This window comes from Podarcis melisellensis, assembly GCF_964234715.1.
Source record: "Podarcis melisellensis genome assembly, chromosome: 2".
Taxonomy (NCBI): domain Eukaryota; kingdom Metazoa; phylum Chordata; class Lepidosauria; order Squamata; family Lacertidae; genus Podarcis; species Podarcis melisellensis.
Genome location: NC_138529.1, coordinates 78155803 through 78170378, shown reverse-complemented (window position 1 = coordinate 78170378; position 14576 = coordinate 78155803). Strand labels below are relative to the sequence as shown.

Genomic DNA, 14576 nt, shown 5'->3' with positions numbered 1-14576 from the left:
TGTGTGCAAGCTAGAGCGGAGAATTCTTGAAGCAGGGGCAGCAGTTGTCACGCTGGCCCGGTGATCCTACACGCACCACATTTCCTGGGGCAATAAGCTCCACGTAGCCCCAGTCAAAACTAGGACAAGGTAACACAAAATCATAGAATCGTAGAGTCGGGAGGGACCCCAAGGAAGGATCATTTAGTCCAACCCCCTGCAATGCAGGAATAACACAGAGAGCATTAAGCACCTTTAAATAATGACTAGCAGTGCAAGATCAAATTTTAGCCAAAGTTCAGCACATGGCAGTACGGCAGAGTTCAACCCGCGAGTGTCCAGCGGGTGCTTAATTTGCGCTCACTTGAGAAGTTCTGCAAGATTTGGTGCACAGATTTCTGTGAACAGAAGTTCACAGAGCATGCTTCAGACATGCCTAATTAAGACCATAGCCTAAAGTGTCAGCTATTAAATGATAGCTTTGACTGGGCCCTCTCGTTTCTTGGTGTCAAAGTATGCCAGCTTCAGGGTATCACAGAAGCCTACGGCAAGCGGATGGAGACACCTGTGTGCCTTAAAGGTTTGCATACTGTTGCCTTGAAGGAAAATCCCAAGAAAATGCTTCGCTTTATAAGGGATCTTGGCTCTCTATATTTAGTCAAGCTTACGCTTCGCTTGATACCACAGAAGGTCAAAAACTAGGCAACGAGCCTTTCTAGCTGGGAAGCTGCGCTGACAAGGAAGGGAAAAGAGGAGCAATAACTCATTCGAAGAGGGCAGCCCCATTAGTCTGTCTTGCCGCAAGAGAGCAACGAAGAGCCATGTGGCACCTTAAGGACTAACGCATTTATTGCGGCGTAAACTTTCCTAGACTCCGGTCCACTTCCCCAGATGCATGAAGTGTGGGGTCCTGATCGTAAATCCTGAGATCTAAGCGAAAGGAAATGCAGAAAGCACAGAGAGTGGCAATTAACGTTACAGTATTAACAAGGGGAGGTTTGTATTCTTGCGAAAACTGATCTACGAACACTGTTAAGAATTTGACTGTCTTTCCTGCAGCTGATTGCCTCGAATTAGTGGCCTGAGAGTTGCTCTCAGGAAATCTGCCTTTGCACAGGTCCCTGGGAGTTAGTCCAATTGAACAGGGAGAGGATTACTCTCGCGGGAACGTGAGTTGTCCATTGACTCTCCGGAATCCTCCTATTATTGGGCTAGCCCCATTGTTGCTTGAATCCAACTCCCACGCTTTCTGGGGCTGCTGGGAAATTTAAGTTACTCATCATCTGGTGGGGGGGCGGCAGGGGCATGGGTGTAGCCAAGGGGGGCAGGGGGCAGCTGCTTCCAATCAATCAATCAGTCCATCAAATCATGTTCTGCCCCCCCCCTTAACAAAAACCTGCCCCCCAACCAAAATTTCTGGTCATACCCATGGACCAACTAGAATTAAATATTTGGGGCCCAGGTAAGCCCCGCCCCGCATAATCAATCACATGTGGTCACGCACACCACTTGAATTGAAATGTCCATCAACTTGGCGGAGGACCCCTCAAATATTTTATGGGGGGTGAAGCCCCATTGACTCCTATGGGGGGCGGGGAGGCGCCTAGGTTTCCCATTCCTGGCCTCGACGGTTCTGAGGAAATGAACGCATGACATTGCTCAGGCCAGTCGTCCATAAAATACTTTATTGAAATAAAATCAATATCTTCATGTTAATGAAAACCGATTGTAAAAGGCGTCTGTCTGTCGAATAATTTGCGGGACGCCCAACCCCACCCCACCCCGTGTCTGAGACAGCGAAAGAAGAAAAAGAGCCCCCCTTCTGCCCAAATCCTTCTCACCCAACGCCCACCCAGCGCGAAGGCGATGTTTTCCTTACGTGTGCACAACAGGGACGGAGGCGGGGGCAGTTCAAACGCGCAGTAAATACAACGGATTCAACTGAGAATAATAGTCCACTAACCATTTTGCCACCCATCTTCTTCCACTCTGCAGCTTCTGAAAAACAAAGTCAGTAGCGCGCCCCTCGTCTGTTTTGTGCGCCTACTCCTCTTTACGCATCAGGCAATCCACTTGGTTTTTAAAGAAACCACGTACGCGCAAGCGAGCGCCTCAGCGAGGACTAGTCGATTGGCAAGGCGCACAAGCCTGCAGTTCAAACCGTAATGGCTGGAGGTTCCAACAGGGCGCGCGCGGATGCGAGAGGGAGGATTTCGAAGGCGTCGCGGATCCAGCCTCTTAAGCCACTCAATGGAGAAGCAAGGCGCTTCGGCCGCGGCCGCCTTTGCAATACCGTAAGTCTCTGTGTTGCAAGGCACTCCCGCCGAGAGGCCTCAGCCTGCGGCGCGCCGTTATTCCTCTTGGCTGACTTGGCAGGGGGAGCCCAGGCTTTCCGCTTGTTTCTCTGCTTCCTTCGCTCGCTCTTGCTCGGTCAGCTGCTCGCTGGTAGGAATGGAGTTTTTCTTCGGGCGGCCTTTAGGCTTCGTGGGAGATTCGAGCCCTCCGCCTTGCAGAACCTGCAAAAAAGAAAAAAAGGGGGGAAATCGGGAGAAGAAAGCAAGAAGGCCCAGAGAATTTAACCAGCTGAGGGGCGGGGAATTACAGGCTTATAAGGAACCCGTCCTTTTTATTTTATTTTTAAAGGGAAATTCAAAGTAAAAAAAAAAAAAGCTCTTGATTTCTAATAAGCATCGGTTCCCCAGGATTTTAACACCGACCCTGACCCTCCACCTGGCTTGCGCGATCCAGTGGGTCAACTAGGACTGTCTGGGTTTGGTTTTTTCCTGCAGAAATCCTGCGCTTTTGACAGAATCCTGGCAGGCAGAAATCCAGCGGGCGAGCCTTTCTCCAGCAAGTTGTTCTCCACGCAGAAGATCGCCTCACCTGTTGGGTTTCTACCTTGCGCAGCTGTTAAAGAAGCACTAGTCTTGTCCGAAACCGGTGGCCATCTTCAGGCAGCAAGTAAGAGTCACTCTCCTGCTGCAGAGGAGCGAGGCTAACAGAGAGGATCGCCTTGGCTGCTGGATCTGTGCCCTCACTCAGAGCACCAGTTCCTAACCAGGAAAGATCCGTGCTGGTTTGTTTTATAGGAGTACTTCTGCTTACAATTGGAGCTTCTTCAGGAGTTTAGATCAGGGGTGCCTAACCTGTGGCCCTCCGCATCACATTCTTAGGTATGCCTGCTCTAAAATAAGCCCCGGGTGAACAGGCACAGGATTTCCGCCTAAAGGACGCTGCAAAACGCCCCCCTGTTTTTGCCAGATGATGTCTGAGGGATGCTGGAGGCCACGACAAGAGACCCTCACTCCGTAAAAGACAACCGCACTGCAATCCTGTACAGGATCCACAGGATTTCTTCCCAGTAGAATTTCCGGGATGGTGGACCTGTGGCTTTCCAGAGGTCGCTGGACTACAATTCCCATCATTCCTGGCCATTGGCCATGCTGACGGGGGCTGATGGGAGTTGGAGTCCTATGAGCCCTGGAAGGCGTACAAGGCTGCCGCTTTCTTCATAACTACTGCGCGCAAATGCAATTACAATGTGCACTGCCAGTACTAACTGTGTTTGCGCATATCAGCCATGTTAGTTTGGTGCTGCTTTTCCATACTATGGTTTAAGTTCTGCACTGTCCGGGTGTTTTGACTACTTTGGGTTCCTTTGGGAGGAAAGAGTGGGATTAATATTTATTTAATTGACTGATTCGATTTAAAGGTGAGGTTTTTCTAAAACGCTGCGCATTGCCCTGCGCTCTTTCAGTAGGAAGGGCAGTATGCAAACACAATTAATTATTATTATTATTATTATTAATCCTTTACACTTGCCTCTCCAGCTTTTCCTTTCCTCTGGGTGTCTCCCCAAGTTGTCTACTGTTCCTTTGTAGTGTTCCGTGCACACCGATGGAATAAGACTAATAATAAATCACCGTGAATGTGTGTCAGGCCCCACTTACTTCAATGAGTTTGTTTCCCACATTCCTGTTGTGAGAATCGGGAGGTAAGTAAGATCGATCAACTGTCTATCTGGACTTTAAAGTTGCGGTCAGGATCAGAATAGGAGAGACTGGTTTTAAACAGCCCAAATTCAATCTGACATCATCTCGTTCAAGTTCCACGTGAGGAACAGGACAGCCTCTCCGTCCCTTGAATATCCCAGGCAAGGTCTTGTTCTGGGATAACAGCAGGTTGAAGGCATCGGTGTGGACAAAGCCGCACAGATTACCATCCCGTTAGAACGCCACATTGAAATCCACGAGTAATCCATGGGTCCATCAATCCCACAGAACACCAGTGTCAGGCTTTCTGCCAGCAATGGGAGGGGGGCGCAGTGAGGAGGATCAGCTTTGAATCCTGAGTCCTTCTTATACATCATGGGACCGTGGAAGTGGGGTCGACTGGCTCTTCCCTGCCAAGAGTACGTTTTGCCCGGGGAAGCCCTGAAGATTTGAGTCGGGTTGGAGCAATGGCAAAGGTACAATCTTTGACTCGCATCATTCCTGATCATTAGCCATGCTGCCTGGAACTGATAGGAGTTGTGGTCTAAAACGTCTGGTGGGTCGAGGTTCTCCACCCCTGGAAGGAGCCTTTTCTGTCTGCAGCCTTAGGAAATCTGTGGGTTGGGGGGGGCGTATTACTTTTCCTGCAGAGGAAAGGGTTGCAAATGACTAGCATTTTCTTTCCTTTACGGCTGGGGTGGATGCATCCAGGTCACTTGGAGACAGGCAGCAGGAGAGAAAACAAACCTCTGCCATTATATAAAGATGAACGGTACTGGCGCCTTCTTTCTCCCTTTCCTAGGAGGTCAAGAAAAGCCATTTGGCTGGGACAGTGTGTTTTTCAGCGGTTGCCTAACTAAGTACATGGGGTGAAGGGGGGGACACACCGATTTAAATGGTTGAACTTCCAGAAAGCACACTTACTATTTTCTTCCATTTCATTCGCCTATTTTGGTACCAAGTTTTCACCTGTAGTTGACTCAGGCCCAGGGATTCCGCCAAATCTATCCTACAGGGAAGAGAAGAGAGGGGGCGCGTGGCTCGAGATCTCTATCTCCAGATCCTCCTTCCCTTGCGCGCAAACTGCGCCGCTATCCACTCACCATCCCTTCCCCTCTACGCCCACCATCCACCCTCTTTAATAGGGTCAGGACCTCTAGTTCTGGGAGCGCAGCATTTTCGTATATAAAGTGAGCAAATATTACGACCCTGAGAGGTTGGCTCGCTAAAGAAAAGAAATAAATAAGCAATTTATCAGGTCCGTCCAGGGAGCTTCATGAATGATTAGTTGTGTGGTCCTTTTCAGAAAAAAAGGTTATATATAACTATCTAGTATTCCACACTGCAATGTCTGGTGCATCACCAATAAGCAAACCCAAAATGAGCCATATTTGCAAGCTGGGGGCCTCAGTACCCTCCTGCGCACACAATTAAATCTTGCAGTGATGTGGGAAACCACCCTCGGTGCTGTCCTGCTGGAGAAACGGCGGCCAAAGGAAGAATGGACTCATTCCGGGTTTGGACCCCCATCCCCATTGTGGGGAAGAAGGGTTCAGCGGGGGTCGGAGGCTTGCCCAGGTGGGGTCGTTCGCGGAGGGCCTGCCCCATTACCTTTGCGGACTTTGAGGTCTGGTGGGGACTGGGGAAACTGATCCTGACACCTGTAAGAATCCGCGGGGAAGATTTCCCGGGCTGACTTTCTCGACGTGCGCTCCCCCTCTCTCTTTTGGCAGGAAGGCAAGCCGATAGGATTCCCCTCACCCACCCCACAACGATCCCCACCACCGTGAACTGTCCGGGGCCCCCCTCTAACTCCCACTCCCAGGGCTCCCGTTTCCTCCCTCTCCCTGGGCGAGGGCCCACCTGTCGGGCGTGGAGAGGTATTTCTGCTTCTCGAAGCGCTTCTCCAGGCCCATCAGTTGCAGCTCGGTGAAGACGGTGCGGCTCCGACGGCCTTTCTTGGCTTTGCCTCCCGCCTCCGGAGTCCCGGGCTCCAACTTCCCGCGGAGGTGCAGCTCGAGGGGCAGGTGAGGAGGGCCCGAGCCTCCCTGGAGCCCGGAGCCCGCCGCTAGCAGCGCCGAGCTCAGGCCTGAGCAGCCCAGAGGCGCCAGCGGGAACTTGAAAACCGCCGCCTGCTCAGCCTTCAGCACCGCTGAAAACAAAGAGAGAGAGATTGAGAGTCAACAGCCGGGTGGGGGGAGAGAATCCTCGACGACCAGCCAAGTTCTAGCACCCTTGCCCGCTCCCCACTTCCGAGATAGCAGCGTTTGGAAGCACGAAAGCGTCAGGACAAAGATCCCGGGGAAGAAAGCTTGTTGTTGCGCCTGGCAGATTCATAGGCTCGGTACTCTCCGGCCACTCTTCAGGGGATTTTCCCTTACCCACAGACAAAAGAAGCCTTGTGGCGCTTTAAAGGGGAGCAGATGAATTATGGCTTCCCGTGGCGCAATGGCGCACAGAGGTATTGTCACAGGAAGAGCCCTGCCGGATCAGGCCCAAGGCCCAGATAGTGCAGCTAGCATCCTGTACCCAGAGTCGCCTTAACCAGCGAGCGCACACGAGCAGGACGTGAGTACAGCACTCGCTCCGCTTGGGACGCCCAGAAACTGGTATTCGGGCATACCACTTGGATCACTATAAATCTGCTCTCCACAAAGATCTTTACTGCAGGGATTGCGCTGGGGCAGACAGTGCCCTTCTAAGACCTCGCTAGGTTACAACTCCCATCATGTGGCTTGCTGATTATTAATAGAGTCCTAAGACAGGCCTCTAAGGTGGTAAGGAAACTAAGAACCCGCTGAGATCTCGAATCGCTTGATCTATATATGTATTTCCTTTATTTGCATGTCAGCTTTTCTCAAGGGAGCTCTGGGTGACCTGCGCGGCAGGTAGGTCCCGCATTTCATCTCCCCACCCAGGTGAGGTAGAATATTTGAGTCACTGCCTCCAGATCACCCAGGAAGCCTCGGGGAGGAGCGGGACCTGTACTCAGAACCTTGAGGTCTACGGTTGCGCTCCTGCTGCTCTCTCTTCAACTCAATCTGGCAGGACGAAGCTGGATGTGAAACGGGGAGTCTCTTAGCTAGGAGGTGTCCGAGTGCCAGCCAGGAGGAGGCAGGGGGTGGAAATAGGAGCAGCTGGGGTTTATAATAATGAACGTATTTACTTGGCAGTTAAGACGCATTTAACTAAACTGCATTACTTCCGAGTAAACGAGGTTGGGATTAGACAGCAGGAGCGCGGGAAATCGTGCAGCGCGATCTTTTCCTTCCAGGCTGATTTAGGATTAAGTCTAAGCGTGTCTGATTCTGGCTTAAAGGTGAATAGGGGCAGGTTGCACGATTTCTCGCGCACTGGCTAGCGATACTCCCGCAGCCCAATCCAGCCACTAGGAGGTTTACTGGAGGGCGCTGGGAAGGAGAGCCGAGTAATGAAAGCGCCTCTTAAAGTGCGTCTAGATCCAAAGCGATTGGGTATCGAAAGTGGAGGTGGGGGGTGAGAGAGCAGGAGAGATCGACAGGGAAGGATTCCTTTCCTGTAAGTCCCATCAGCCATCCTGCCAATTTTCCATAACTAAACTGGTTTAACTTTCAATCCTCAGCTGCTGTATTTATCCGAAAGCTATTTCCAAGGAAACTAGCGCCCTGGTGACTTCAGTGGTTTTGCCATTTCAAACGTAAACAAATTAAATCGAAACTTCCATTGATTATGACGAAGGTGAATTAGGCGCTTCCTGTGCTGTAAATAGACGTCGATGACGTCAGTCGAATTTAGGTAACGTCCTATTTGGTAATACTTCGATTATGGGACTTACTCGCAAGTTGCGCTTGTTTGCATGTTTTTAGGATGGCACTACCACTGTAAAGCTTTAAGACAGCGGCAGAAATTGTCTTCTTTGAAAATGTTGCCGTTTTATTCAGCAGCTTGTGTATCTAGCATTCTGCTCCCAGTGATCATATTTTATATTTAGTTTTCCCTGAAGAGCAGTAGAACATATTCTATCGTTTGGAAAGAAAGGAAAAATTGCTGCTGCTAAAATATTTACAGTATTTTCAAATCATATGAGCATCAGGAATAGTTTTTTTTAAATAAATAAATAAATAACATTGGAAGCACAATATTAGACAAAACAAGTCCCTTCGATTTTACCGAAATTTACTTTCAAGCAATGCGTCTAGCAAACGGGTGAAAACCTTTTCTTAAAAGAATTCAAGACACTACATGCAGTCTGTATATACTGTTGCTCAAAAACTATTTCCATGTTTGTGGAAATCTATTTAGTGAAGCAGTAACTCAGTATTTCCCATAAAACAGGTGATAAATAGAGATTGATATATAGCCTACTGCTCTGATTTTGGAAAGTCTTTTGTCTAGCAGCTTATGAATAGGATTTAAAATGGAATCTAAATTTATTCCACTTTCATAGGCCGATTCTCAAGGCAATGGAAATGTAACCCGATATTTAGATTAAAGCTAGATTCTCAAAACACACTTATCTAGGAGTAAATGCTATTGACGTCAATGGAACTTACGTCTGAGTAGACATGTGTAGGACTGAGCTGTACATAACATACACATTAATTTGCATGCAAATACATTAAAGGGCGTGTCAATCAAGCTTCTAAGACAATGCCAGCATTTTCCTCCATAATGAAAAAGTGAAAATAGAATAATGAAAAGATGTAAACAACTTTTCCTAGATTTGAGACAACCATTGTTTAATGCAAAAACATCATAGCTTACACCCCCCCCCAAAAAAAACACACCCAAACTAAACCAAACCAGGGACAGGATCCAAACATAATTAAGCACTGAGTGGAGAGAATTCAACATATGCTTAAATCTTCACCCATTAAAAGTAATGGCATGCAGCGTTCCACTCACCGCATCTATCTATATCTGTACAGCACCTTCCTATGCACGTTTACTCAGAAGCAGCCCCCATTGAGTTCAATGAAACTACCTTCCCTATCAAGCATGCAGAAGAGACCTGCCGCCTTCAGTGATTTCCTCGCAAAACCGTGGAGGAATTTTTATTCGCTCCATCCAGGCAGGAGGTCATTTTGGGGGTACTTTTTCATCTTGCTGAGCAAACTCTAAAGGCGGCGGTACATTTGCATCCGCCTGAGAGTTACAAATTCATCCGCACTCCGCATACTTTGGGGCGGGGAGGGGAAAGGTGCTGGCAGCGCTCGAGAGCCAATGCATACAGGCTACGGGGGAGAGGGATCAGTTAAAAATAGACTAAGACGCAAATCGTTTATAATTTCAGATTTCTTTCCTTGGTAGAGTAGAAAGAGGCTCCCCAATGAGTGCCATGTGAGCAGCTCTCTTCGACCCACGGGCCCCTCTCCGCGCTCCTATTTTCTTCAGCCTGCGATCCTGAAAGGTGTCAAGAGTGTGGGCTTCACTCTAAAGGGCGAGTCCGTAGCGCGTGCTCCGAGTCCTGGCGCGGAAGCGAGAGAATCCTCGCGTCTCTCTTTTGGAACATCCACGACGTTTCTCTCCAAAAGGGACTCTCGGATCCACCCTACTTCGGCTTAAATCAAGGCGCAGCGGCTTCCTGCTTGGCAAACCGAACCCATTCCGCCGCCTTTGTTGGTAGGTCGAAGAAGGGCCTTGAAGGCAAGCGGATCACCCCGCAGGGAGCACGAGCAGATCGAAACGCGCCTGCTGCCACCACTGGCTTGTTAGGCGTTTGCGCGCAGCGTTTACAAGGATCTAGTCCCCGCGGAAGAGGCCCCAAAATAAACAGCCGACGTGGGCTCAAATGCTTTACCGGGCCAGCATGTCCGACTGGGTCTTTTGGTTTTGTTTTAGAAAGCCCATCCAAGGCTGCTTTCTCTAACGGTGGGACCATTTGCTCCTACAGAGTCGCAGAAAGAGCTACGCCTAGGCAAAAAAACCCCAACCGCAGATGACCCTCGGTTGGCCGGGGGAGGGCTGTATCGGGTCCGAATTCCACTCCTGACATAAAATGAGACCTAAATGATAATTCCTGAGGCCAGTGTTTGAAGACAGACATATTCAAATAGAAAAGGGGAGGGCGTGTGAATTCAGCGCGCAGAACACTTATGTAAACTTTTCTTTTTGGCAATTCCGTTGCTATCTCCTGACTCTGTTTTGAAGACCCGTTGGCGATCGTGTTATGCTTGTCTTAATCGTCGGCCTCGTGCGAAGCATTACCTGGCTAAGAGAAAATAGCTGGATTTATAAGGCTATGATCCTTTGCATATAAGCCCCGCTGGGCTGATGTACTCTGTAAAGGTGCAGAGGGTTATGCTGTTAATCTGCTTTTTGTGCGCCCTCGGATCCTCGTTAACATTTTGTGGCCTATCCCTTCCCCTTCCCTGAAGTCATGGGAAATACAGATAAGATATATTATACATGTTCCCACCGATCGCTCTGCTATTGCATGTCAATTCAGGATTTTTTTAAAAAGCAAAAGAGGTTTAGCCAAACGCAGCCTTTGAAATCGATGGGCTTGGTCCCGCGTCAGCTCAGCGCTCGCGGAGGGATGCAAATTTGTTCTGCGCTGGAGTCCGAAAAGGGAACCGTTTTGCACTGAAGAGGGAAGGGAAAGACTCTCTCGGAATCCTTCCGGCTTGAGAGCCTGGTCTGTGCAGGCCTCTCTCTCACACACAGAGCTCCGCCAATAAACTGTAAGGTTTACGCGTCTAGCCCCACCTGGTTTCCAAGCAGATTGCAAAAGGAGAGTAAGTTTGGTTCTAGAAGGCCCGGGTGGGGAACCAGGGGCAAGAAAACCCGTCCTCGGATGAAAAGGGATCTTCTCCTACAGAGAAATATCACGCACACGTTTGTCATGGAGGCGCCATTTCAAGTTTGGGGGCACAGCAAAGAGATACCGGAAGGCGAGAGCAAGACTGCAAGGTCCAAAGGCCCACTCTACAAGACGGAATGGCACGCAAAGGAAACATTTTACGCATTTGGATACGGTTACTTTGAAAACAAAACAAAACAAAGCAATACCACTCGTAGAAACATGGGCGGTTGATCTAATGCTGCTAAGGAGAGCGGGGTGGGGGGTTGGGGTGGGCCTGAAACGGCTCTCCCTCGCAAGAAGGTCCGTTTCACTCCCCACTTGCATTGTAGGGGGTTCAGGCTAGCTCTCTTAGGGAGCAGTGCGCTGCCACGCGAGGACCCCATTTTTGGAAGAATCCTTCCCAGTTTTTGGTGCTCTGGAGGTTGACGACTGAGCCGTCCTTCATCGAAAGCTTGGGGTTGGTCCAATCGGGCGTGAAGCGAAGCGGAGCACCCACCCAGCGCCCAAACTGGCTCCCTCCGCCGGTTACCCGGGAGGAAGAGGTCCTAGACCACAAGGGAGTTAGTTCGGAGCAACTAGAGTTCAATACCTTTCCCCTTGCCCCTCGCGTCCAGGCCGCGGCTCTCGCGGTGCAAGCCTCGACTCTTTCCCTCCATGCCATTCCGCAGGATCTTGGGATCTTTTTATTGCAAGACCCACCCATAACACCGGCTCTGCTATCTCTGCCAGCAGTAGATTCATCTGGACACAAGGGAGGGGGCGGGGGTGTCAAAGAGAGACCGGATCTCGTCCCAGTTTACTCCGAAGTAAGTGTCACCGACCTCAACGGGCCTTCATAAACCAAAACGCGTGTCCTCCCCCCTGCACCCCACAGCCCCAAAAGCTCAGGGAACACAAGACTGCAGCCTTAAATCCATTCCCTTTCCTTTGATGCCATGCCAGTGGAAACAACTGCTTGCCTAAAGGCATCAAATTAAATGGGTTGTGGATCGGGTTGTTTCCTTTCGCCTTGCCTGGACCCAGCACACGCGCGCACGCCAAAACTCTGAACTTACTTATTCAAACCGATCTACATGGATCAGAATAGGAATCTTCCGAATTGTGTTATTTACGGGTATGGGTGGCGGGACACGCTGACCCTCTCAAAGACAACAAACTTGCATCTCCGTTTCTGGGGGCAAGTTAATTAAGTAAAACGAATTAGCACCACGAAGCTTACGGGAGATTACTCCTTAGTTTAGTGTATCAAGGACGGCAGCAGTCGTTATGTCTTACTGCAGTCTTACTCGGGAAAAATCCCTACTAACGTAAGACTTTGCTGTGCCACAGGCCCGTCCATTTCTTGAGCTACAGCTCTGGCGTGCCAGCCCTTTGGGGAGCGGGTCCCCTAGATTTCCACGGAACGAAAGTCGCGCGTGTCTTTGGGGATCGCAGCCAAAGATTACCCGAGGCCCTGATCCGTGAAGCCTTAGACATGTTCGACGGAGATCTGCTCCCTTTGAAAGAGGTGGGACTTCCCTCGACTTCTCCATACTGGGGGGGGGGGGTGTCGGAGTGCTGAAACTCCCCCGAGAGCAGAGTTTCACTGTCCCTCGCGCGCCACCTCCCTGCCCCCAAGGCACCCGCCGCCCCCGCGGCCAAAGATGGAAGGAGAAGCAGATCGGTGGAGCTTCCAGGCGGGGGGAGTTGACCTTGAGCAGGGAAAGGGGGAAAAGCAGCGTCCAAGCAGCTCTTTGCGCGCGGACAAAAGAAGGTCCACGTCTATTTATTTCCGTTTCAGTCCCCACCTTCCCTCTCCAGGGGGGCAGCCGGGCTCTCCCGCCCCCCCCCACGCCCCACAAACAGCTCGATCCGGGGAGGGACGGGATTCGGTTCACCCACCTGCCCGCAGACCTACCTAGGGGGCTGTGGTAGGGCCGCGCCGAGAGCAGCGCTTTCACGCCGAACTTGAGCAGCTCTCCTGCCGGGGCAGAGCCCTTGGCGTCCGGGTGGTCCGTCAGGATCTCTTCGATCATAAAACTCCGGTAGCGGTGCGATCGGTGGTCGACGAAGGGGTCGGCGGGGAAATAGTGCGCGGCGGCGCCCAGCTCCAGCGGGTGCTGCATCGCTCTGCGCGGCCCCCGGGAGCCTGGTCCCTCCTCGGCCCGGCTCCGCGGCGCAACCCTCAGCGCGACCTCTCCCCGGACGCCTCTCCTTCCCGGACGCGCGCAGGCCTGGCGGAGGCAGAGACCATCCTGGCGGCCTCGGGGCGCCAAGCCCCTTCTTCGAATCCCCCTCGGAAGGAAGCAAGGCGGGGCGCGGCCGGTCTCCCCCGAGGGCCGCCCGCGCGTCTGGCCGCAGTCGCCACCGAGGACCTCCCTGCGGAGTGAGGCCAGGCAGCCGAGCGCGCCGCGTCCGCTTGCTCGAAGGCGCGGCCTCCTCGGAGGAGCCCCTTCTCCTTTCTCCGCCCCAGCGCCGCTGCAGACAACAGCCTATTATAGGGCTGACGCGGGCTGGAGCGCGGAGGGGAGGGGAGAGAGAGAGATGCCCGAGATGAGGAGGGGCGGGTACCTGGGAAGGAGCGCTGGATCCTGCGCCAATGCAAGCAAATTAGTCTCCACGCTGGACGGCTGGAGAAATCCAAGCCGTCCTCCCGCCCCCTCCCTGTGCAGCCACGAAAAAAGGTGCATCTGCCCTACTTTGGGGGCCAACTCCGCCCGAAGTGGAAACGATTCTCTCTCTCTCTCTCTCTCTCTCTCTCTCTCTCTCTCTCTCTCTCTCTCTCTCTGTGTGTGTGTGTGTGTGTGTGTGTGTGTGTGTGTGTGTGTGACAAACACACCCCTATTCTGGGAGCACGCTGGACCCAAGGCTGCCTCGCAGTGGTATCTTCACAGTGGCTGGGAGCATGGTTGCTCGCAGGCATTTGATCCAGGACCGCAGCCTGCGCAGGGCAGCAAAGGCGGACAAGGCGGCCACGGTCCCTGTCCAACGCTTTTGCCTTTATGGAGCTAAGGCATCGGTTCTCAAAGGGTGTGGCAGGAGGGGCTGGCAAATGTGGAGGGAAGATTTAAAAAAAAGAAAACTGCAGAATATGGATAGAGAGACATGTATTTTCAAAATCAAGCACTGCTAGAAGGTGTTTCTCCCACCCACCCAAGGTATTTTTCCTCAATTAAAAATTCGGTGTGGCGCCAGCAAATTTTCATTCTGAAAGTGTGGCCCAGAGAGAAAAGTTTGAGAACCACTGGGCTAAAGCATTTTCCAGGATCCCACCTGAGGGCCAAAGGGTATAGGAATAAAGGAAATAAAGCATCCACAATAACCCTGAAGCCAGCAAGCAGCCCTTCCTCATTCCCACTCATTATCAGACACAGCAAAAGGCGTTTGCTTTTGGGTCTTCTTGCAATGGTTTCTTCTTGATTCCATATCTGGGTCGATATATGTATGCTGCTGCCGTCCTTATACCGCATTTGCCTGGGCGTAAACGTCATTCAGCTCGGCGGGATTTGCTCTTCTGAAGACACCTGGCTAGGATTACACTGCAGAAGAATTGTCATCCCAATAAAGGAGATTTTAACGACAGCTTCAATCAAAATAGCAACCAGAGCCCTTTGCTGAGTCTCTGATTCTGAAAGAAACACAAAGCAAGGCGTATATGTGGCTCTCGAAAATGCTGGGCTCACACATAATGATTTAGGCCTTTATTCTTTCTGTAAATAGGAATTATAGGACCTCAGTACGTGCTGCAGGAAGAGTGATCAACTTAATACAGATCTCATGTACCGAATGTATTAAAGTTCACTTGCAAGCAATCCATTTTCTGTATTCCTTAGCAATAGGCC

At 51.1% G+C, this 14576-nt stretch overlaps 1 protein-coding gene across 1 annotated transcript; it reads right to left on the bottom strand.

The window, feature by feature from the left end:
* Positions 1-1755: 1755 nt before the first annotated feature.
* Positions 1756-13137, bottom strand: BARX1 (BARX homeobox 1). The gene is made up of 4 exons (XM_081898354.1): positions 12653-13137; positions 5835-6123; positions 4896-4980; positions 1756-2495 (listed from the first exon to the last, which is right to left on the bottom strand). The coding sequence occupies exons 1-4, from the start codon at positions 12858-12860 to the stop codon at positions 2331-2333; spliced, it is 747 nt and encodes a 248-aa protein (XP_081754480.1). The 5' UTR covers positions 12861-13137; the 3' UTR covers positions 1756-2330.
* Between the last annotated feature and the right edge of the window lie 1439 nt (positions 13138-14576).